We start from the raw sequence: 24881 nt of genomic DNA, 5'->3' as shown, positions 1-24881 counted from the left end.
ACAAGATAATAAGACAAAGTCATAAAGAATTAGAAATTACTATTATGTACTGTGCATTTTTACCTTCATAAACAGCTCTAACTTGTCTTTCTATAACAAGAACCTGAATTTGTTAATACAACCTTTGTTGTATTAACAAATTCAAGTTCTTATTAGAGAAAGGTATTATATTACAGAGGTCTTTGTAAAAACTCCTAACTTTTATCATGTCTTCACTGGGACTGAAAACTAAAATATAAAAAACCTACACTGGACAAGATGACCTGATTTTGAGCCAAATGTAGGGGGGAAGGAGAGTATAATTAAAGGTCTAATTCAAAGTAAAATTTCAGAACATTGTATTTTCATTCACTGAATTTCAGGAATTACAAATAGAATGTATTTTTTAAAGTCTGCTGAGGAAAATTAATGACTAGCAGGTGCTTAATTATCCTTTAATAATTTATAAGAATGTGTTTTTCCTCTTTCTTATGTTGTTGTACCTCATGAATATCAAATAAACTACTATGGTTACACCACTGTGAACTTGGAATGAGATTAGAATTGAGCCCAGAGTAACAGCAGTTACTAGGGGGAAAAAATCAACTGGAAGAGTAAATAATTCCAGGGTGTACCAGCAGAAACATTATTGAATTTTAAAAATCACTCCGAAAATTTTCTTTGCTTTTTCTAGTGATGAATACATACATTGGAAAATTAGAGGTTTTAATTTGCTTCTGTTTTATCTCTTAATTTTGATATTTCTGCTATACAAAAGTAAACAAAGCAACTTGTCTCAAGGCTGCAAAACCCAACAGAACTCCAACTGTATTGTATAAAAGTTACATAAGGCCTGTAAAGAACATCCTGAATGTTGTCACTTCAATTCCATTTGGATTTAATCAAGAAAAGCTGAATTAGTTCATTCAATAAAGGGCAATACCATTTCCATGATTCCTGCTTTGTTCTTGGTTTGCATACATGTATTACATCCAATGAGACAATGTGATTATAATTAAGATCAGAGGTTGTAGGCTTGAAATGTACAGAAGGATTTAATTCCATGTATATGTGAATACTTCACATCCATCAGAACCTTAAGGGTTGTCACACTGCGTATCTACCCTTAAAATAATACATATGTACTTCTCTAAGAGCATCCTTTTCAAAATGTTTCAGATCTGAACTCCACAGGCAGTTTTTAGTTTTCTCTGTCCAACACACAGCATGCAGCGGGCTCCAGTCTTAGGATGAGGATCTTTAGCTGCTATCATGCTGTAAATTATTTAATGAAGTTACAACCACGTCTCTTCTTTGAATGCTGTTGCTAAGCCTCCAATGGCTATGATCTTAATTACACTGTTACCACACTGCTACCATCTCTGCTGTTCTCTTCAAAAGACTTAAGAGTACAATCTAAAATAGTTAAGATTCTCTCATGCTGTAGCCAAGTGCTCTCATCTCTCATTAAATTCTTTGGGAGGCAAGAAAAATTCAGTACATCTTGTAGATTTTTATCCAATGCTGCAACACAAATTCTAATGACTAGTAGCAACGACTGTTTAAATGAAGACTACGTGGAAAATGAATCCTTATACCTCATGTGGACTACATGCTGATCCCACATTCACTTGAAGAACTATTAACTGTACAAAAAGAGATTCTACTAAAATTACAGGGGTTATAACAGAGAACAGAAGGAGCCTGTCCCTCAGGCACGAAAAAAAAATTAGTAATACAGTAATTTTTCTTTTTATGAATGACTTCAGAATTTAATCTGTTATAAAGAGAAACTTCAAATTTTTACATTATCAACAGTATTTTTTTGAAACTTAAACCAGATATTGATATTTTTTTGAAACTTAAACCAGATGTTGATATTTAAAAAAACCCCAAAATTGTAAATCAAAATTTAGCTTGCAAAGGCTGTGTATTAAAGAAGCCACGTGGTGACCAGGAAAAAATAAAATAATGAGTTTTTTTGATTCATATGCATGTAAAATTAGTCCTTAGCTGGAGGAGTGAAATCTCCAAGATAAACAAGTTAATTCCCTCAATTTAAAACGTCTACCATGGGAATGTATTAAAAATATGCTTTAAATATCATTAAATCTTAAAACACTTCAGAATTTAAAAATATTGGCTTAAACTCCTGACTTATCTTGTATTCTGTAGTTGCTGCAAAGTGAGAAAAGCTTCTATATTGATTGTAAACAAATGGGAAATAGGGATATCACTATATTTTTTGTGTGAATTTCATATCTTGTGTAAGCATAAACTTATATCATTATTTACAGCTTCCTAATTAAAAAAAAATAAAGTGGTCTGAATTTTAATTCATGCAAAAGTATCAGTGTATGAACATGAGTGAGTACCTACCAGGAGACATCATAGATTGTTCTTGGAATTGTTTCAAAGCATCTTTGAATCTCTCAATATCCTGTAGCAATACAAGAGATTTCAGCCGATGTAGATGAGCCACATCTGAGGAAGAGATGGTGCGAAATTCAAGACATTGTAAGAGCTCTTGGGCAGTTGCTGAATTTACAGCAGCATTTCTGCATTCTGATTTCTCTGCAAAAACAGTTAGAAAACTATGTTAAAAATATTCAGTGAACTCAGAGAATTTTCCTAATTATAATTTTTTTTACTAATACAGCATCTTCCTTTTTAGTACAGATGACAATCAAATATCAGGTACTAAAGAGCAGCTTGTTAAACATTTTTTGTTAAATATTAAAATAATGATAAAGCAAAAACTACAAAAATCAGTAAGTAAAAAGGACAATAGGATTCATAATGATAGGAATGCAAGAAGAATCAAATTTTCAAAGTTAGCAGAGAAAGAAGGTGTGAAGAAGAACCTGTACTGTGGCCAAAGCACTGCGTTTTTGCTTCCTACACACTATATGTTATAAACTGCACACACATTTGGAGAAGTGAACAACTTTGTGTAACTACTGCAAAGTACTTCTGGAGGCAAACAATTACTTTGGTATTGCACCTTTATATTTTCATTTAAAAAACGAGTATTACAGCATGTAAGACAGCAGAGAAAGACATATATTGTTGTAATGGGTTGACCTTGGCTGAATGCCAGGTGCCCACCAAGACGTTCCATCACTCTCCTTCCCAGTGGGACGGGACAGGACAGAGAAAATGAAATAAAAATAACCTCATAGGTTGAGATGTGGCAGTTTGCTAAAAAAACCCTAAACCACAAAACCCCAATCAAAACTAGCAGATGTTTGCACACATATAATTAAAGACGAAAAAAGGTTTATTCTCTATTTTCCACCAGCAAGCAATGTTCAGTCACTTCCTGGGAAGCACGGCTTCAGCCCATGTAGTGGCTGCTCTGGAAGGCAAACATTGTAAAAGAATGAATGCCCATTCTTCCTCCCTCCCTTAGCTTTTATATCTGAGCTAATGTCATCTGGCATGGAATAGCCCTTTGGTTAATTTAGGACAGCTGGCCTGGTTGTATTCTCTCCCAGGATCCTGCCCATTCCCAGCCCCTTGATGGAGCGGACTGTGGTAGAGATGGCACTGGTAAGATGCCAGCACTGGCCAGCAGTAGCCAAAACCCTGGTATGTTATCAACATCTTTCCTAAGCACAGTGAGGGCTGCTATGCACAAATGAACTCCAGCTCAGCCATGCCCAACTGTCTATACAGTACTCAACCATAAATTCACTCTTCCATTCCAGTGTCTTGTATGTCCCTTTAACCAGACTCCCTTAAATTCTGTTTTTTATCAGCAAGACACCTGAGAAGTACAGAATTTTCCCCATTCATATTTTTAACATATGTACTAGGAGTATAATCCAATGTGACCATTTGAAAATGCAGCTAAAAGCAATGGCTTCCAATTTTATCTAAAAAAATAGGGAGTGTTAAAGTCATTCAACTGGAAAAGGCAAAATAACATAATGTCAGATCTATATATAAACTGGGATTTGCCTAAGAAGAAAGTTAGTCACACTCTGATTTATAGATGTGATATCTCATCTGCAGATGAAATTCCTTTCACCTAAGAATTCCTCTCTGTGGATTCCAAGGTCCTCACTGGCTCGACACTCCAATCTGCTGGTTTGAAACTAGAGCCAGTCAGTCTGTCAAAAACTGCCAAAACCTGAACTTGACTTGCAGAAAAGCTGGAAGTTCAAGGACACTCTTTCTTAAAAATCAACATGCAACACAGCTCTGGACAATTCATCAGGTTTGTGTTCTGGGTCATGTATTAACAGCAGAACTTGAAGAATTTGCAATCTTGCTTAGTCACTGTGGAGTCCCACTAAAGGAAATGCAAGTAGCTTAGCTTGCCATACTACTTAGCCATATGGCAAAGTAGTAAAATTCTTAATTTTGGTGATGGAAATACCTTAGCCAGAAAGTACCATAGATTTCAAATGCTAGGCTTAGTATGAAGACCTGATGCAGCAGGAGAATTTAACATTAAGCAAAGAAAATTCTATGTATAAATCTTGAAAAAGTTAACATGAAATCCCTGATGTCATTTTAACAAGGTTTTTTACAGTAATTCTGTAACCAAATGATGAATTTTATGGTACTAGAAGCTAACAGCTCTGCCTTAAGATGGACTAATACAGGTAGGTAAGCCATTCAGCTCCACAGTGACCAGTGAACATTGGGTAGGCCATTAGGGATAAATCCATGAAATTATTTTAAAAGTACTAGGGAATATGCACTGGGTATCAGTTCCCATTCATCTTTTTCACAATCATTTTATGCCAATATACTTTCTCAGTGCCAATAGTATCTTCCCTGTTCCTTCACATGCTGTCTGTCTAGATTTCCTTATAGAATATAAATAAATCTCCTGGGAAGCAGAACATTCTGAAAAGTAGATTGGTTCAGAGATACTAAGCATGAAAGCAGTTTAAGATAGCAATTGCCCTTATCTAAAGTTCTCTGAAAGCAAGTAATCCTTCTGGGTGTTTGCTTGCAGAGAGAAAAAGAATTTTAACCACTTGTCCCAAGTGCACTGGAATGTTTAAGAGAAGAGCAAGGAACATCACGTATATTTTTAAAGACAGAGGACCACAGTTTTTTTCTATTTAAGTGATTCTTACATATTCATGTACACACCAGAAAGTGGGACAAATACTAAGTACTCACATGCCTTACCTCTTCTCACATGTCTCTCTTCAATAGAGACACTTCTTTAGTAGATTTGTCCCATTTTACAGCAGTAATAAATGCATATCCATTTTCCCCTGCATGGTAATACTCATAAAAAGAAAGGAGAAAGAGTGGTACATACTGTCAGCAAAGTAAATTTGTTGTGTTGCCTGCAGGAAGTCCAGAATGCTATCTGCCTTTTCACCTATGTCTTTTAAGCCTGCTGCTTCTTCTTTGTTGTTTTTGTCAGGCTGGTATGTAAAATCCACACTGGTAGTTTTTGTTACTAAGCCAGCTGCTCTCTTTTTTTCTTTCTGTCGCTTCTTTTTCATTTTCCTCTTTTTGTTTTTGCTTATTTTGGGACTGTCTGTTTGCTGCAGCTGTAAATTATCTTGAACAACAGTTGCTTGCATTCCCAAATCTGTTTGTTCTCCATGTAAATTACTAGAGATTTGTAAACTGCTCTTTTGTTTCTTCCTTCGAATGCGCTTTCTCTTGGTTTGCCCTTGATATTCCTCTTCTGTGGATTCAAAAGAGACATGAGAGCTGTAAATAAGAAGATCTGTAATAAGCATTTTAGAACTGCATACAATGAAATATGACACCCTTCAAATTCTGGGATACTTGAGTGGCTCTAACCTTACTTTTATGCTTAGAATGTCTTTCAGTACTACAATGTCAAAGTCAACTTTTCTGAATTCATTACAAAGACAAGCTTTTTTTCCCTTCTGCTTTCAATAAAGACTGTATTCACCTTCATGCTACATACTTTACATCTCATTCACTTTCTTAAGGCACTTTCTTATGGTCCTATACAGTATGAGGTTAAAAGAATCCCCAGAGCAAAAAACAGTATGGGCAGACCGGGTGACACTACATGAGAGAGCTCCCCAAAGAGTCCCATATCATCACTTGGTAGACTTGACCAAGGACATAAGAAGAATGTACATCATTTACAATGAAAGATTATAGTGTTTATATTGATTATATCCATTCATGACAGTGCTGTGCTTTAAAAACACCAGGCATCAGTTTCTGACTCATCTCTTTTCTCCTCCTTCAACATTCTCCTCCTTTGGGGTATCTTACTGCTAGTTCAGTTTTGGACATCAACTTTATAGGAAAAGCATGCAAGGCAGCGGTGACCTTGTAAGTAATCTCTAATCTCTTTAACAGCCTGTCTTGCTTCTGCTGTTCCCTTGCTACATTATAATTTCCTTACTACCTAATTCTTCAAAAGCCTCAGATGCCACAGGAAATAAGTCCCTCTTGCTCTTCAAGACAGTGTTTGTGCTTTTTTACTCAGATCTTAAGCCCGAGTTTTAAAGTAATCTCTGACCCTGAACTGATTACTCCTCCCACACACTCACTTCTGAGGATGAGCCCCTCTAGCACCAGCCAAGGAAGATCTGACCAGAGGCCGAAACCCATCTTCCCTCTGAGTGCACTGCTGCTGACGTCAACATTCATGTCTATAGTAATTGCCATCTAACTAACTGGAATTCCCTCATTCATGATCTAATAAAATCCTCACACATTTAAACATCATGGATTGCAGAATGCCAATTTTCATCTATGTACTGACTTTGCATAACAATATTCTGGTCACAAGGGCTATAGGGGTGACTTCAGTGAAAAGTTGCCAGAAGCTTCCCCTATGTCCAGCAGAGCTCCAAGAAGGACCTGTTGCTGGCCAAGGCCGAGTCATCAGTGATGGCAGTAACGCCTCTGAGATAACATCTATCTGTCTATCTACACATATAAAGGAAGGGGAAAAAGTTATTGTGCAGAAGCAATTGCAACTAGAGAAGAGCAGTGAGAACAGGAGAGACAAACAACTCTGCAGACACAGAGGTCAGTGGAGAGGGAAGCACTCCAGGTGCCAGAGCAGATTCCCCTAGTCTGTGGTGAAGACCAAGGTGAAGCAGCTATGCTCCTACAGCCCATGTAGGTTCATGGAGGAGCAGAATTCCTTTTGTGAAGGCCCCTCCACCTGAGCAAGTGCAAGTCTGAGGGAGGCTGTGACCACATGGGAAGCCCACGCTGGAGCAGGCTCCTGGCAGAATCTGTGGCCCTGTGGAGATAGGAGCCCACACTGGAGCAGGTTTGCTGGCAGGACTTGTGACCCCACAGAAGACCTACATTGGAGGAAACTGTTCCTGAAGGACTGAATGCTGTGGAAAAGGACTAATGCTGGACCAGCTCATGAAGAGTTGCAGTCTGTGGGAAGGACTCATGCTGGAGAACTGTCTCCATACTGGATGGACCCCATACTGGAGAAGGGGAAGGACTCCTTTCCCTGAGGAGATGAAGAGCCTGTAACCCTCACTCCCCATTTCAGTGCACTGCTGGTGGGGAGGAGGTAGAGAACTGGGAATAAAGTTAAGCCTGGGAAGATGGGGGGGTAGAGGATGAGAACAGAAAGGTGTTTTTAAGATTTGATTTTACTTTTCACTATTATGCTCTAATTTTAATTGGTAATAAATTCAGTTAGTTTCCCCGAGTCTGTTTTGCCCATGATAGCAATGAGTGAGTGATCTCTCCCTGCCCTTATCTTGTGAACGTTTAGTAATTTCTATCTCCTGTCCAGCTGAGGAGGACAATAATAGAATGGCTTTGGTGGATGCCTGGCATTCAGCCAAGGTGAAAACACCACATTCTAATATTTTGCTCTAGAAAGTTAAGACATTAATCCTTCTCTAAACCCCTACCTGCATGCTTCTAAATTCCTTACAGTGCCCTGAGCCTAGTACTCCTATTTATCTGGATTTACATCATTTTCTTAGGGTCAAAGCAACCTTGCTTTGATACAGGAGAGACATCTGAAGCCTAATACTTGTTCCAGAATGATATGCATAATCTCCTCAACTGTCTCAGACATTCTCAGCATGTTTGGCTTTCTCATCACTCCTCCCCCTAACCAGTCTTTGTCGCTATTTTCTCCATGGTTGGAGGCCCTCTCTTTAATTTCTGTTTCTTTTTCTGTCTTGAACTCTGTCAGCTCTGAGCTGCTTTCTCTTTAAATATCACTACAGACTTTTAGTTCTTTAGTTGTCAGATGACTCACTGCAAAGCAATTTTCCATATTTTCAATGAAGAAGGTTGCATAAAAATAAATTTGCTGTATTGTAATTGAACACCACAGCACATTTAAGACACACCAAACGTCACCCTAGACCCACAGTGTGGAATGTTTCGCACCCATGGTATTTGAGCTAAATATCTTTATATGTGATTTGGACATATGGGATGTGGGAAAAATAACGTCTGTGTCATCCTGAAAGAATAAAATATCAGAACTGAAGGCAGATCTGAATGGTGAAAGATGCTATAAACAAAACATCAGCATTTTATCTTGTGATCTAATTTGGATTTTCATGGAAGTATTTGTATTAAAATACGTGAATTTCACTGCAAATATATATACATTGTTTTGCAAAATTTCTCAGCCCACTGTTAACCTGAACAGCACTGTTTGCTAATAATACCCCTTTAATCCACGCTCTCAGCAAAGCAGCCTAACTTGCTCTTCAAGCATCTGAGACCCCCAAATCTCAGTGAAACTACAGCATGGTGTGCAGCCAAGCACCCTTCTTTGGTTTGAAATTACTTGAAAAAAAACAGGGTAGAAGCCAAGACAGGGCTTAAGATAACCAATGTTTTGGGTCAAATCCAAAAGTTTCCTTATCCTAAGTAGCTCAGGACAGCAGAAGGTCTGAAGAGACCACGGTGAAGCTGTCAAAAGGCAGAATGAATATGGTCTTCCCATGTGTAGATATTAAGATAAATGCCTGACTGAAAGGAAACCAGAACTGTGTTGACTTTCCTCTAACACAGGAAACAAAGACTCTACCTAGTTCTCTTGAGGAGCTAGAGTGGCAGACCTTTAGCAGTTTTGGCCATCCTTTGCCCTGTATTCTAGTATCTGTGTGGTATCTACTGTTCCATGTGTGGGAGCTACCAGTGATTCAACATCAGGAACAAATACAATTAGATGCTTACGAATGCAAAGCAATGCACACAAAAGGGATTAATTTGAACAGCTCACTGGTAGGGGTACGTGAGCTGTTATCAGCTCAGAAAAAAACAAAAGCTATCTATCCCTGTGCATCAGCATGGAAAACTCAGTGAAAACATTTGCTCGGTTGGTATCAGTGATCATAACAGCTAACACCTTGTTTGCATACATAAGAAAAGAGATGGAAAATAACAGGAAAAATATTCCAAAGCTATTATATAAAGCTATTGTACTGTTCAAGCTTGTAATGCTGTGTTTCTTAGCATAATTCTAGAGCAGTAAGATTTTAGCGAGCAAAAGGAGGACCTCACAGAAGTTAGCAGAGAAAGACTCCAAAAAGATTTGTATGATTTGACTTGAAGGAGTAACAAAATAGACTTTAATTTCTGCCTCAAGGTGACATGCAATTAATCTGAGCTGTTTCACAAGCTAATAGAAGAAAGTAAAACCTTTTTTTCACCAATGGTACAGTTTGCTACAGATTTCCCATGCATGTGGCATGCAGAGGAGCCAAGAGAACTGCCTGCCTATAAGGCCAGCAAGGCTACCTGATTACAACAGCCATGCTAAAATATAAATGGAAGTTATACAAAAAACATAAACAACAAAGTTTATGTCACAGCCCACACAATGACCTTAAAAAGTGACATATTCAGTGGGATCTGCCACCCACAGCTTTAGCTAACTGAAAATACTTAGAGCATACTTAGACCTATGCTCCCTCTGATAACCCAAAAGACACTTTCTTCTTCAGAAAGCAGTTTATCTCATCCTAAGCCAGCAGGGATGGAAATGCAACCCAAGGACTTAATCTCTCTCTCTCTCCCACCTTCCATTAACCACAAATGAAATCAAGATGATGAGTTCTGACTAGATGCTTGCAACACCTGAGAAGAATCAGCCTCTTTTATAGAAAATATTAGTACACAGGAAGGTGTTTCTTAACATGAGTCTGCTCATGAGATGATTTTTACTAATTAACAAAATCCACTGTTTTATAAAAAATCCCAAATGAGACCCAACTTTTGAATGATTCTCTACATTTCAAGCCAGTAGGGAGGCCTGATGAATTTTCAATAGATACAAATCTGGTTCTAATAATTTTTCCCACTGACAGAAAAGATTTGTTATGTCAAAGCTAAGTAATTCTAAAAATGCAGGGAATATACACTATGCAAGCATTCTCAATATGCTGAGTAAGTATTTAAGCAACAATGAGAGGATTAATACTAACTCTAGCCACAACTATAGCTACAGCTTGCTCCAATTCCACAAGATCTGATGATTCTTCTCTTCTTCCATATTGGTCCGTCACCTCTCTCCCTCCTAAGACCTACCTCTGCTCCACAAGTTGCTTAATTGATCACATAATCCAATTACCCAGGAGCAATTGACTCTAACCTGTTTAGTCTGCACTTGGTGCTCTTTTAGACTGAGCCAAGTGTCACAAGGAATGCTCATATACATTTTCCAGACATAATTTCATAGGCATTTCTTTCAGCCTTTATAAGAACCTCTTCCTCGGGAATGTTCAGAGTTCTTTTTTTTTTTTTTTTTTTTTTTTTTTTGCACAGATTCCTTTTTGGATGCAGTTTACCACGCAGGTGCAGTCACACTACCCTGACTGACAGTATGATATGGAAGTAGGAATGAGCAGCCTCAGAATGTAAGTGAGCACTAAAAGAAAAAAATAATTATTTCTAATAGCCTATCTTATCTGAAAGATTTAAGTGTTTTCTCCTTTCAAATGGCATGTTTCTTTAACAGAATAGAGGTAAAAATACATTAAAAAGAGACTTCAAATGAAATAAGAGGACTCGGTTTATACAAACAGCTTACTGAACTGTGACAATGAAAAGTCGGTGCAGCCAGTTTCTATCTTCAAGGAAAAATAGAAAATAATGAAAAATAGAAAAAAAATATTGACAGGAAGATTCCCAATAAGCTAACTTATTGAGTTCTATTATATTAGGAAGTTACTTTGTATTCATCATCAGAGCAGCTGGAGACACAAAGAGATCCAATATGAAGCTTAACAAAGGCTAAGAGCAACAGCTGACTTCCTCCTGCCCAGACTAACCATCAGCATGAACACACTGCTGGCAACTCCATGATGGAAAATATAAGCTTCCTCGAGTTTATCTTTACTATTTCAGTTCCTTCAGACAATGCCAGATGGAAACATTGTGAGACATTGTGAGCATCCTATAAAACAATGAAAAATGGGAGGGTGATTACTTAGGTGTCTGCAAGTCTAAGGGATACAAAGTTCCACAGTATGCAAAATGAAGATTGGCTGTGAGAACAAGCTGGGATTTTTGAATGTTCGGAAGCTTTTAAAATCAATTCCCTGAATATTATTAGAACAAACTTTTAGAACAGGTGGAAAAAAAAAACAGAGAAAAAATATGAAAAGCATACTGAGGAAAACAGAGTCAAAGAACATCCACTCAGCTTTAGGAATCCTTATAATCATGACTCAAGTATGGCAGCTGACTCTCTGGTTCAAGTCTCCCATTTGGCTGCCTGGATGTTGCTCGTATCTGTAATTGTGTTGGTTTTTGGTTTTTTGGCTTTGGGTTAGTTTCTTTTTCAGACGAAAGGACATATGCCCTCCTGATTTTTCACCCAGTTTAAGCTCTTTTCTTCTTGATACTGGATGAATCTTCCATGGTGTACCATGCAGTCAAAGCAGAGGAGTTTAATCTTGGTTTAGGATCTTGTAAGGGAAAAACTGAATGTTATTTTTAGTGCCAATTAAGATATTTGTAGCTGCAATTTGACCAAGAGTGAAAAGTTGTGGCTGGTGAATGCAATAAAATGGAATGGTTCATTAGAATAAAAGCAATACTGGTAAGATCTCAGGCACACAAAATGACGTTACTCTTTTTTGGGAAAACTGCTTAAAATAATGTGAAACCATTTAAAAACTTTAAAACTTCTATTAACAGTTGCAATGTAGAAAACTGAAAAAGACTGGAAGCTGTTTAGGATAGGGACTGTCCTTTATGTTTTCATTCATACTATGTTTGTGTGCTGACAAATGAAGAATTCACCTAAAACTGGCAAATATTGCATAAGTGCTACCTAGCACAAAGGAGAATTACCTTCTAGATTTTAAGCAAATACAATTAATGCTAATAAAAATAATCAGTTAAAGTCAGATACCACTTTCTGCACAAGTCTTCAATCATAAATGTTCACCTGACTGTATATACAGATGAATTTCTCTTACTCATAAGTTAAGTCAAATTCCTGCCATAGGACAAACTGTACTTGGTCACAAACAATCACCTACTTCAATATCCTGTATCAAACAGTAGCCATACATTGCATTCAAGAAAACGTGGACTTACACAGAGGTAGCTCTTTTGCACTTTTTACCCTAATAATTGCCATAATTTTGCTTTTTGATTGTTGCTGAGTGCTAAAATGCTGTTTTCATGGTTATTTGTCGCATTGTAAAATCTTATTTCTGCTTGGTAACACAGTCAGTTCTGAGCTCACCATTTTGCAGGTAAATTTTGACTGGTTATTTTTTCCTAAGTAGATCACTTGTCTAAGAGGTGTTTTTGACAAATCACTCAATCTGGGATTACATTGCACCCAATTCTTTAGTGCAGTCGATATCCATGTAGCCATCAGGAAACTTCTGATATCACTTCATTCTTCTTACCTTCTTACATCTATTGAACACAAGCCTCCAGTTGTGACTTCTGTTTTGAGAACTGCTGCATTCTCTTCATCTATGTGGGGCTTCATTTTTCATGTTATGTCTATGTGCCCTCTTTGGAGAGGGCCTTTATCAAAAGCTTGGTGGAAATTCAAAGAAACCACATCAGCTGTAGCATGATCCTTATCCATGTATTTTCTACATCTTCAAGGATTCCAAGATGTTTGTATACTTCTCCTTTGCAAATCTTCTGTTGATCTGTCCCATTCAGATCACAGGTTATCAAGCATCCACAAATATTATTTTGAATCACAATTTGTGCTGAACTGCCTTCAACCTATTTAACCTCAAAGTCTCTGACACAAGGCAATTTGAAAAGCAAGTACCTATGCATCACTGTCAGTAATATGAGGAATTTTTCTCCTTAAATTCTTTTAGAAAGTTTAGGTGAATAAAACCTGGTACTTGTAACTTTATTTTATAAATCTATTTTGTTGCACAACTATTAAATCACTGCAATTTCACATATCCTTTCAGAAAAGCCAAGAAGAGCTGCATCATGGGATTCTCTGATACCTCTAAGTTTTAAGTTTTCTGTTCTGTTCTGCTTGGATGTGCTTTTCCGTTGTGCTTGGGTGATGAAGACAAAACAGTCCGATTCCACCTAGGGACTCAAGGACAGTATCTTTAAACTTCAAGCCCTAAGCATAAACAACGTGAAAAGAGGAGGGCGGACACACAAGCAAGCAAGGAGGATGAAACTTCCCTATATGAGACTATTAATTGGATACCTGACTTCTGCATGCAAATGGACTGAAACCTATAAAGGTGTGAGAACTTGTGACCAGCTCCTCCTTTGCTTCCATCTTGAGCCATCCAGGCAGGGGCCACGACTGTGGCACTTGTACTGCTGGGGTGTGGCTTTTGTAGGCCTTTCGTAGGCCTCACAATAAATACCCATTTTATTCTCCTTAACTCTGTGTGTAGCCTCTGTTCCAGCTCCTCAAGGCATCATCTCCATAGTATTTTTTCTACAGCTAACATCAATGCAAAGGATTTATTTAACTTCTATGAAAGAATGAGTATCTCCAGATACTCATTCTACACCAAGATCATTAGCTCTAAAGAGTGGCAGACACATTGCTCCTGGTGCATCAAAAGTAAGACCTATTCAGTTTTAACTCTATATAACATTTGCTCAAACACTCCTTCGCCTGTCTTACCACGTTCTTACATTTAAATATGTTTAATACATCATTGGGGTGTGAATTCAGTTTTAAAAGACACCTACTTTTTTCTAGCAACTTCCTTTACTCTGTTGTCTGGCTCTGCTGTCTTTCTCTTGCTTTTTCTCAAGCCTTTCATGACAGGTGGTGGGCGCTGGCCTTGAATATCACATATGGTGTCCTTAAGTAGCTTCCATACCACCTGGTACAACTTCCTTCTCTTAGCTGACCTTTTTTAGGTTCTTTTTAGTAAGTATCTTTATTTTTGTGTAGTGTTCCTTCTTGAACTGTTGTGGATTGCTGTTTGTTTCCTGTTGTTTTTTCAGCATGTAGAACCCAATGGTTGCTGTTGTGATGTGCCTCTCGTGAACCAAGCTACGTAGCATAAAGTCAAGGGTCTCATTTCCTCTCACAGCTCCACTAACCAATGTCTTGTTTTTTATGACTGTGTCTAAAATCTGAAACTTTTCACAACATCCTGATGAGACACTAATGGAGAAACTGAAGAACGCATTATTGTGCACTCTTCTGTTTCTCTGATCTTTCAACAGTGAGCGTTCCCAATCCCAGCTGCACACATGACGAAACAGACTCTAAGCTTGCTTTGCTTTTTGGTATGTACCACAGTCCACACACACACTGATCTAAGGCATCCAGGAGACATATGAAACTATTTGAATGCATAAATTACTTTTAGCAGTAATGTTTTGGGCCTTCAGTCACTTTATATGGAAAGTTATACTTGATGAAGCCCCCAATCATTCTTAAATAGAAGCATTTTTGATACAAATTCTGTACCATTCGATGACTTAATTTTTAAACAAAAGAATATATTTTGACCTTTTAGTGATCCTTTATCGTTTTAAATTTCAAACTCACTGTCTTCAGTCATTTTGGCTTTTTGGGATGATGTGCAAATAATCAGACTCAGTCACCATTATTTAGAGGCATCATATAGCACTTACCAAATAGGCTCAGTTGTGGTCCTTAAAACCACTAAGGATTGTGTTGACTCAGTAAGGAAAATTCAGTAAGGAAAGTAGAATAAATCACAAAGAAGAGCATACTCACATACAATAAAAATGAGAGATTCAGTGATAACGAGTAACTGTTTTGAAGGCTACTAAATCATAAAAGGTCAAGAATCTTAAGCAGACACAAAGACTAATTGCTACTAAATAGAGAAATCTTCTTAGTCTTTGGTTAAATAAGATTACAGCTCTGTATTAGAACAGATAGCACCACTATGAATGGGAGGGGGAGATTTGTAACATTTATATTAAAAAAACTGGAAACATTTTAAACACCTGATGTCACATTTCCATTTTAAATACTTGTTCTTTCTTTTAATTTTCAGGACGCAAACACATGTTAAGAGTTTTCTTCAAAGTCTTTTTTCCCAGAGACGGTTTTCAACCAAGGGTTAATTTAAACAATCCAAAGCTCTCCCTTTGCTCAGAATAAAACCAGAAATTATAAGAAACATTGTAATCTTAAAATCCTGTGCAGCATTTAAAATGTTCTTTCCAAATATACTAGCTAATATAGCACAAAATGGTTAGGCATTATTAAAAGTATAGGAACACAGGCTGGGGAATGGGAAATACTGTAAAAACAGGTGATCTACTGGAAAATAGATATGTAGTTTTCCCCTGTGATAAAACTGCATATAAGAGCGGATCTAAATTAAAGTACAATCTCTAGCACAGAAGAGCTACATGAAAATACACAGACACTAACACAGCAAAATGAAGATACTCAGCAACAACTTATGTCAGCTATCACCTCAATATTTCAGTTTACACCTCAATTCTACTTGTTACAATATTTTGAAATATTTCTTAACTTTTTACAAAGCATCTAATAAACCATTATACTTAATCCCATACACGAAAGAGCTGCCACAACTGCAACTTATTACATGGTTCTTCCAGTAAACCCTATTTCAAAACACTTTAGAAAAGTAAAGTCTGAAAGAATGCAGAACTTCCACATGTTTTATTTTAAACTATTTCCTTCATCCATTTATCTTCGGATCTTAAACTAGATTTGAATTAAATTTACTTACAAAGTTTCCAAGCAGCTTTGTAAAAATAAGGATGTTTTAGGACATAGATTAAGCTTACTTTCATTAATCACATTCTAAATTAATTGTGTATTGAAGCAGTAAGTAATTTCTTAACGACCAAGTACTCTGTTGAACTAATCATACATAGAAACATGCAGGCAGGTATGCTGGAAAAATGAGCAACACCCCAGGGAAAAATCCAGAACAGCTGTAATTTGGCAATTTGTCAGTTTGTAATAGAGGTGAACCTGGTGCCACAATCTTCCCTGGTATGCAGGTTTCTTCTTGACTGCATGTTGTGCTGCAGCAGGCCCTGCCCTGCCCAGAGCTGTGCAGTCACATTGCTCTATTTTTTTTTTCCATAGTGAACATTCTAAACCAGCTTTTTAATAGGAAAGCCAAATTGTATTAGAACAGATACTAGAACGGCTGATTTCTTTTCTGGTGGTGGAGAAAACTCAAAATGAGGAAAATCGAAACAAAACTATGCATATATAACTTTATCTCCACCTTGCCCACTGCATCCTTGTAAATCAATCATCTTTGCTTAGGCTTGTTCTCAGTTCAGCACACCAGATACTTCCAGAGTTGCAGAACAGTCTCTGCAGTGCTCTCTGGGTCTCTAGGGAATGTCTCTCTGAAGCCTGGGTTCTCACTGTTCTCAGCAGACTGGTCTCTGCTGTGCAGAGCGTACATTCCTTGGCCATCATTCCTCTACACCTGTGTGTCACTCACATTCTATAAAGTTATTCCCCCTCACTGGGTGTCTCCTCATCTCCTAAGGGCATCATCCTGGCTTCTGTATGAAGCAGCTACAGATTTTCAAAGACTGAAATATGATACATGACATAAACATCCAATTATTCATAATAACAAATTTTAAAAAAACCCACAAAACCCAGCTGAAAGCATCCATTACAAAAATAAGTGTTTGGAAAGTGACTGAAATAATTAATTTTGCCACACCTTCTCAACAAGAGGTAACATAATATGCACATTCTACTTTCCTAGGTATTGAATCCATTGTACATCATCTTTACACTATTAGACCACCTATTTACAGGCACACTAGAATGTTACCAGGATAATATGGATCGCTCTCTATCATTTCCAGGATTTCTTGTGCTGTTTCCCAAAAGGAAAAAAACTTAAAATGGCAACAGGAGCATACCAAATTGTCTATTCAGCTTAGTAAAGTGTCAAGTTGTTTTTAGTTCCCACTGAAGTTGTTAAAAATAAGAGCTGCTCTGCATCTCACAGAAGAATAGTATCATCCCTTGAAAATAAGAAAGACATTGTTACTCTTCTTCAGTTATATGACATGATCTGTGAAATAACCCTGCTATGATAAAGGGAAATGTGTTCATCTGTCTTCAGTTGACTTAGTATTTCATACAAATTTTAAGATCTGTCATCTTTTTGCAGAATGCAGTTTTTCGCATCACACTCTGTACCCCCCAATCCACATTAGTGTGATGTGAATGCTTTTCATCTTTACTTTACTGCCTATCACCTCTACAAAGTTAATTTTTCTTTTCAACATCATAGAACCTTAGTTATCAATAGCTGTCAATCTCAGACTACCCATAATGTGCTATGGATATGCATATGTCCTTCATCTTTGATACACTTAGATGTTCATTACAAAATGAATCTCTCACTTGCTTTCATGAGCTGGTTGATGTGTACTACTATCAATCCAGTTGGGATGCAAGTAAATTTCCTTGCTGGTATAAATGACATTCCTTTGGGGTAGGAATAGAAGGATTCTCCCAAAGAGAGCTGGCTTATCCTGCCACAAGCATCTAAGTTTAACCATGTATGTTGACTTTTAGGCAGGATGTTCTTCCTGAATTAAATACCGAGCAGCAGATAAGAAATATTAAGAAGAGGAATAAAGGGTCTAGGAAGTCTCTCTCTAGGCTAAATGATATCACAGAATGACAGAATCCCCTGACTTGGAAGGAATCCATAAGGATCATCAAGTTCAACTCTTAAGTGGCTGTCATATTTCACTTTTCCCCAAAACAGCTACTACATCACAGAAAATTTTCTGACACTAGGGGAATATTTACCTTTTTATATTCAGAGCCTGATGATATGCATCACAAATAATTTTATTTTAACAAGAAAATGTAAAAGAAAAGTTTCTTCACTTTACTTGTATAGGACAAATAAGAGTCTTCTTGTAGAAACTAGGCACAAGCACGTCCCCAGTATTGTAAGTCAGATACATAAAGATTCTGCATTTAGATGCAAGGACCATAGGCCCAAGAATAATTTTTCAATTTCCTTAAGCAGCAACAGTTTCCTTAATTTTAATTAATTACCAAACACAAGGTGAAAAAAAAATCTCATTGTAAATGCAAATGTTCTGCTGGAGTCACGGACTACAGCTTCATTTGGCCTTTTCCACCTTGAGAACACACAAATTTTTACAGCTGGCTAGACAATGCAAGCTAGTTAAGCAGGTAACATGAATTTAAAGAGATCTCTCTGTTTCTGTAAGAAATACATATATCTTGCATGATTGCTACTGTTCCTATCTGTAAAATTATCCAACTGCTTTTACACTATACTCCTATCACTCTCATGGCTGTATCACATGCTATACATGAAGCACAAGTTATTGCATACGTATCAACATGAATATCTTCTGTGGAGTACAGGTCACCTAAACTGCCTCCTTGAAAAGTAATGTTTATGTTTTATAAAGACTCCTGGATGGCTGTTTACTATATGAAAAATTGCTTTACTAAAATCAAAACCAAATCAAACCACTACCAAAACCAATGCCCTATATTCTACAGAAATACTAAAAATCAAGGGGTTTATGCCCAACTCAGCTCTGTTTTGATTTTTTCCAAAGGATATGCAAAATAAATGACGAGAAAGTGGGACATTTTCCTATATACCAGTTAAGAGCAAAAAGAAAGCAGGACAGATCTGATCCAAATCCACTTATTTAAACCAAAAAGAAAGTCCAAGAAGTGTACAGTAAGGTTACAAGCTACTTGCACATCTCATTAGCAAATTCAAGATTCTTAAGTTTTCACTGGAACGCTGAGTTTGAAGTCACAAGGAATGGTTGTTCAGTTCCACTCCTGATTCTGCCATAAAAGTAATCGTTCACCAAGTGGGACAAGAGGCCACAAAGTATGGGTTTCTGTCTTCTCAAAAAACTGGGATTTTGACTTTGGTATTCAGTTCCTGTGTTCACAGTACTTTTTTCATTCTGGAGTACCAAAAGTTCACAAAAGTCTTGCAGCAGGTGAAACGATCAATAAATCCCAGGAATGGCTTTAAGTTCTCTGAAGACAAGGGCCAGAGCACTGACCTCTGTGAAAGCAGGACTGGGAATGGGGGTGGTCTGGATGGAGACAGCAGATGCTTGGCTCTTGGTGGTGTTGGCTACTTCCCTGGCTGGGCACATTAAGGGAGACTACAGATGGTATTTTATTATTCACTCAGCCCCCCACAAGGAGATACATGCTAATCAGGACTTCACACAACAGTCACTTCTGCCAATAAATTACACTGTAGTCAGTAGAGAGAACTTCCACTGTACTGACGTGTATGGTGACACAAAAAGTTGGCAGAAGATCACCACAGAACAGGCTACAAACAGTTCAAAATAATTAAGGGCTTTCCATTTACTTGGCTTTTAACATAAGCATTTCACTGCAAGCAAGTTTAAGTGTACAAAATTACTGCCATTAAAAGAAAACGTATAAAAAAGGGAAGTATAAAAACCTTGTAAATACATTTGAACTAACAGTTGTATAATCACAATGGAAGTTTATACTGCTTGTAACATAACTGATAGAGGTACTTCAATTTAATAGAATTTATATATTACTGTACGAACATATTTAATAGAAGAAAAATGCCAGAGTCAGAGGGAAAAGGAAAAGCATGGTAGGTAAATAGAGAACACATTCAAATAATTTAATCATTTTACTTTTACTTTGGTGTTTTTCTGCACATGTACCAAGTTCTTCTGTCAGAAGAACATGTAGCACAATCTCTAAAGCTTTTACTGAAGTTCTCTATGAAAACACATACGGTTTTTATACTAAACAAAGTGTGAAGATTATTTTCAAATGCTAACATTTCTGATTATTAGTGAATGTGGTATACCATTATGATTTCTAGATATATGTCAAACAAAATACTGCAACAGATATTTTCCTTGAGATTACGGAACTGTACATCTAAATCAGTAAACCAATTTACAACTTGAAATTAGAAACACATACATAAGTAACATACGAAATAAGGAAAGACTGCATATTGTATTTGATAATCTTTCATTTTTCCTTGATATAGTCTTCTTCCCTTTCAGATGAAAAGAAAGAATCTCTATACAAAGCTGAAAATATTTAGCACTAAAGGCTTCACCCATGAGTAGCATGTTCAAGGTTATGGTACCAACATTTAGTTGAGAAGCATTTCAGAACTGCCTATGAGCACTAACTAACCCTGCACCTGTATGCCCTAAAATAATTATGGGCAGTGGTAGTAAGACAATCACTGAAGAGCAGAGAAAAATAAAAAAGGGCTGTACAAGAATATATGAAAGGGGAGAAGCACCCAAAAGTAAACCCACAAAGCCCAAGAGACAGTTAGTAATGGAGTGTATTGGGTTTGTGTGGCCAGGCTTTGGTAGTGGAGGGCTATGGGGTGGCTTCTGGGAGCAGCTGCCAGAAGCTTCCTCCATGTCCAGCAATGCCAGCTCCAGGATGGACGTGCCCCTGGTCAAGGCTGGGCCAGTTAGAAATGGTGGTAACATGTCTGTAACACCTCTGGTAACACTGTGCTGGAGCAGGGTCCTGGCAGGGACCTGCAGACCTGGGGAGAGAGGAGCCCACACTGGAGCAGATTTGCTGGTGGGACTTGTGACCCTGTGGGGGACCCAGGCTGGAGCAGCCTGTCCTTGAAAGATTGCATCCTGTACTAGAGAACTGTTACCCATGGGATGGACTCATATTGGAGAAGTTAATGGAGAAGAATCTTCTGTGGGGAGAACCCCATGCTGGAGCAGGGGAAGGACTCCTCTTCCAGAGCAGCAGGAGAAACCTGATGAACTGACCATAACCCCCATTACCCATGCCCCTGTTCCCCTCTGGGGAGAAGGCAGAGTTGAGGAGGGAGGGGTGGGGGCGGGGTAAGGTGTTGCAAGGTCTGTTTTCACTTCCCATTATCCACCTCTGATTTTTTTTTTTTTTAATAATAAACTTAAATAATATCCTCAGATTTTGAAGATGTTTTGCCTGTGAGAATATTTGATGAGTGATCTCTCCTTATCTCAAACTATGAACTCTTCATTGCATTATCTCTCCCTTGTCCAGGTGCAGAAGGTAGTGAGAGGGAGACTTTGGTGGATGTTTGGAACCCAGCCGGAGTTAACCCCCTGCATGGAGGTATATGCACAATTTTCATTAGCAAGTGCTAACATAGGAGACAGATATCAAGAAAGTCTGGCATTTTTTCCCAGGAGGAGAAAAGCTGGCAAAAAAAAAAAAAATTAAATATATATCCTGAGATGGAAGTGGAAGAGCTCTATCACTGGTTTATTACTTTAAGTCTTCCCACTTATTTCTTACGGAGCTGTAACAAATTAGTATTTCTCTCCTCTACAGTGTTCACCTATATACTAAATAAAGTATTGAACAAAGAATCAATCACTTCTTTTCTCTGGCAGAAGAACAAGAAGGATAGACATTATGTTCTCTTCAGTAAAAATGCCACAGTTCAGCTAAGGTATTTAACTGCTATGTAAAAGCTACTATAATATTCATTCCCCTTTCTGGGTTCCCATAAAAAGAGACAGGCTCCTCCAAACAGAAAGTCTGATCCAAAACAGACTTTATTATCATGACTTACTGTAATATCATTAGGTGCCTTGCTCTTCTAATTATTCAAGCAGTTTAGTAGAGTATTCCCATATGCTTCAGTGAAGAGGTGGGAAAAAAAATCAGATCCATGCACAAATATACTGTACTGCAGCAGTTCAGGGTATGAAGTGTTACAGACCTGCAGAGCAGCCCTGGAGCCTGCAGCAGTTGCTGCCTCTCTGTGCTGATCTATTAGCACTGGCTCAATATTAACTACATTACTATATGCAGGTTTTTGTTCATGTCTTTTTATGTTTGGACTTCCACCGTAGAATCTTTACTATTTTATATACCTTGTGACAAATGCCTAGATCTGAGCATTCAATAAAGTTGGATTCTCTGAGGAATGACTCTTAATAAAGGTGCATATTTAATTCTGCTACCTTGTCTAAAAGTTAATGGAGAACTGATCTAAATTTGTCAGTTACAAATGAAGGTTTTTAGTATACTGAATGAAGGCTGGAAAAGAGTATGTGCCATACTTAAACACTAAGAACTCCTTAAGATATCTTCACTTGTGGGATATGATTTTATATTTGTTATAATTGTTAAGGCTTATGGTTACTAGAAAGCCCTGTAGGAAGGCACAGCTACAGCATGGACAGCTGGAAGCCAGTTGGAAGCTGGCTGGGGAGTTAGAGGCAGCTATGGGGAGGACAGGATATGAAAGGGAAGCTGACTGGGTGATGGCACGTGTGGATAGCTGGCTACAGCCGAGTCAGACAATGGATGCTCTTCTTCTGTTAAGCTTTGGTTATGTTTGGTGGAAGTTCAAAGTGTAAAAGGGGAGTGTTTTCTACAATAAAGCAATTTCCTTCACAAGCACAAGTGGGTCTGTGTCACTTTGTTCCCCATTGCTACATTCACTGTATTTGCTGATTCCTCTGGAAAGCTAGCTGATTAACTAGATATACAGTTCCTGTATTTATTAATAGCCACTTTCCATAAAGTTCTACAGCGAATTGGACTTTTATCAATTGAATGTTGCATGCCTTTGTAATTTTTTCAGAAATTTATCTCACATGCTGTTTCATAATGGGAATAACAAAGCACTCTGAGTGCTTTGATATTCTCTCACTGCATGTGAGAAGACATGCAGTAGACAGTATTAGCTTGCAACTTGTCCTCTTCAGACAGACAGTGATCAAGAAATAGAACAGAGCTCTTTATTTGTCCCGACTGACAAAAGATGTGTCCATTTCTAAGTACTAAAGAAATGCTGATATACTACCGAAATAGAGTGCATACCTAAACGTAAGAAGATTGGAATGGTTTGTGAAAACACTGCAAACTTAAGCCATCCAGATAAGTACTTAAGTTGAATTCAAGACAGAAGCATGAAAGGAATTAAGCTCATTGTGCATTAAAGATGCATCTTTTTTATTTGATCTGTTAGGCTCTCTTTAAGGTGTGACAACCATCCCAGTTCCATTGTATTTCAGATTTTTGCATCTAGCTAATCTACTATTCAACCTACCAAAACAAATATTTTTACCTAATATGATATCTGGCATTGTGATAGTACAATTTTCCAGATAGGCTATTTTCCAGTGAAAAGAAAATTAACAGAATAAATTCAATTTTGTGGTTAGCTGTGCAAAGATGCTGATATCCAGTGTTACACTCACATGGTGGACCTGTTCCAAAACCATCACCACAACATCCACTGAGAGAAATGGACTAAAACGATTTGAATAGCAGAATATGTTTCTAGCAGTCAGGACTTAAGGTCATGTGGCAAATTTCATCCTGTTCTACTCACCTTAAAATTGGACCTTTCAGAAGATTAGCTTCTGTTGCATTCTCTCAATGTTCCTAACATTTATGAATTCATCTTTTAAATAGTCTTTTTTTTAAAAAAAAGCAACTTAAGAAACCTTTCATTCATGTTCATTCAATTAGATTGGTGAAAAACCGGTATCATCATCCCAACAAAGCAAAAATAGTTTCTGCATTCTCTCCTACTCTCTCCACAGCAAGATGCAGAGAGAGTTAGTCAGGTGAGATGTAAGTCCTTTCCATCCACACACCCAGAAACAAAGAGCTTTGAGAAAGTAAGGTCCCCCAGTTCTCATTGAATAGTACAGAAACAGGCAGAACAGGTGTGACTTCACATAAAACTTCACCTGTCATTAGACCAGCTACACCAAGACCAGAGGTTCAAGGCTACTGTTTAAACTATCTGCATCAAGAAAAGAAGTGTGAGATGCTGGCAGTGTCCCACAGGTCAGTGAAGGCCTGTTAATCATGTTCCCCCCTACAGAGCTGAGTGCTCAGCTAACTAGGAGCCATGTCCGTACAGCTGTGCTGGTTACAGCAGCCCAGAGGATGAGCACATTCAGATTTCAGGAGAGAAGTCTGTGAGATGCAGCACTCTCAGTTGGATAGGGCCAGAGGTGCAGCTGTTGGAAGAGATTTGCTTTCTATCAGGAGAGGCTGCCTACTAGCCCTAATGCCTCCTCCACACCTGCACACAGCCAATGCAGCTGGGAAATGGAACTACTGGTACAGAGATGCAGCAGCTTTGTTCAATCATAAGCTGCTCAAAACAACTGTGAATCCTTGGAATGCATTTCAGATTGCCTGCACTGCATTTTGGCAGGATTACGGCAATAGATTTGCATACACTGGTATTTCTGTCTTTTACTATAGCAATATCCATCTTCTTCAGCTCTACACAGATTGCTGGAAAGAGGGTGAGTGAGGCTGATGCATGGCTTGGGCAACACACAGCCTGTAACACTGAACAATCCTGAGCCTACACTGAAGGCAGGAGCTTCCTTTCTCTCCAACAGTTTACAATACAGAAGGCTCTGGCAGAGTATGCCCTGTTAGTGATTTGGACTGTACTTATGGGCCAATTTCTGCTTGCAGG

At 37.9% G+C, this 24881-nt stretch overlaps 1 protein-coding gene across 15 annotated transcripts in view; it reads right to left on the bottom strand.

Moving 5' to 3' along the window:
* The window catches only part of ERICH1 (glutamate rich 1), a 90265-nt gene that overhangs the window by 26552 nt on the left and 38832 nt on the right, over positions 1 to 24881 (bottom strand). For all 15 annotated transcript variants that reach the window (XR_001402577.2, XR_015802690.1, XR_015802693.1 and 12 more), the window contains 2 exons: positions 5267 to 5644; positions 2359 to 2553 (listed from right to left, as the gene is read on the bottom strand). Coding sequence is in view for 1 of the 15 variants with exons in the window: in XM_014869535.2 (XP_014725021.2) it covers positions 2359 to 2553; positions 5267 to 5644 (573 nt within the window). In the remaining 14 variants the exon portion in view is untranslated. The remainder of the gene's footprint in view (positions 1 to 2358; positions 2554 to 5266; positions 5645 to 24881) is intronic.

Source organism: Sturnus vulgaris, chromosome 3, assembly GCF_052056855.1.
Source record: "Sturnus vulgaris isolate bStuVul1 chromosome 3, bStuVul1.hap1, whole genome shotgun sequence".
Taxonomy (NCBI): Eukaryota; Metazoa; Chordata; class Aves; order Passeriformes; family Sturnidae; genus Sturnus; species Sturnus vulgaris.
This window is presented reverse-complemented; position numbering and strand designations above follow the sequence as displayed.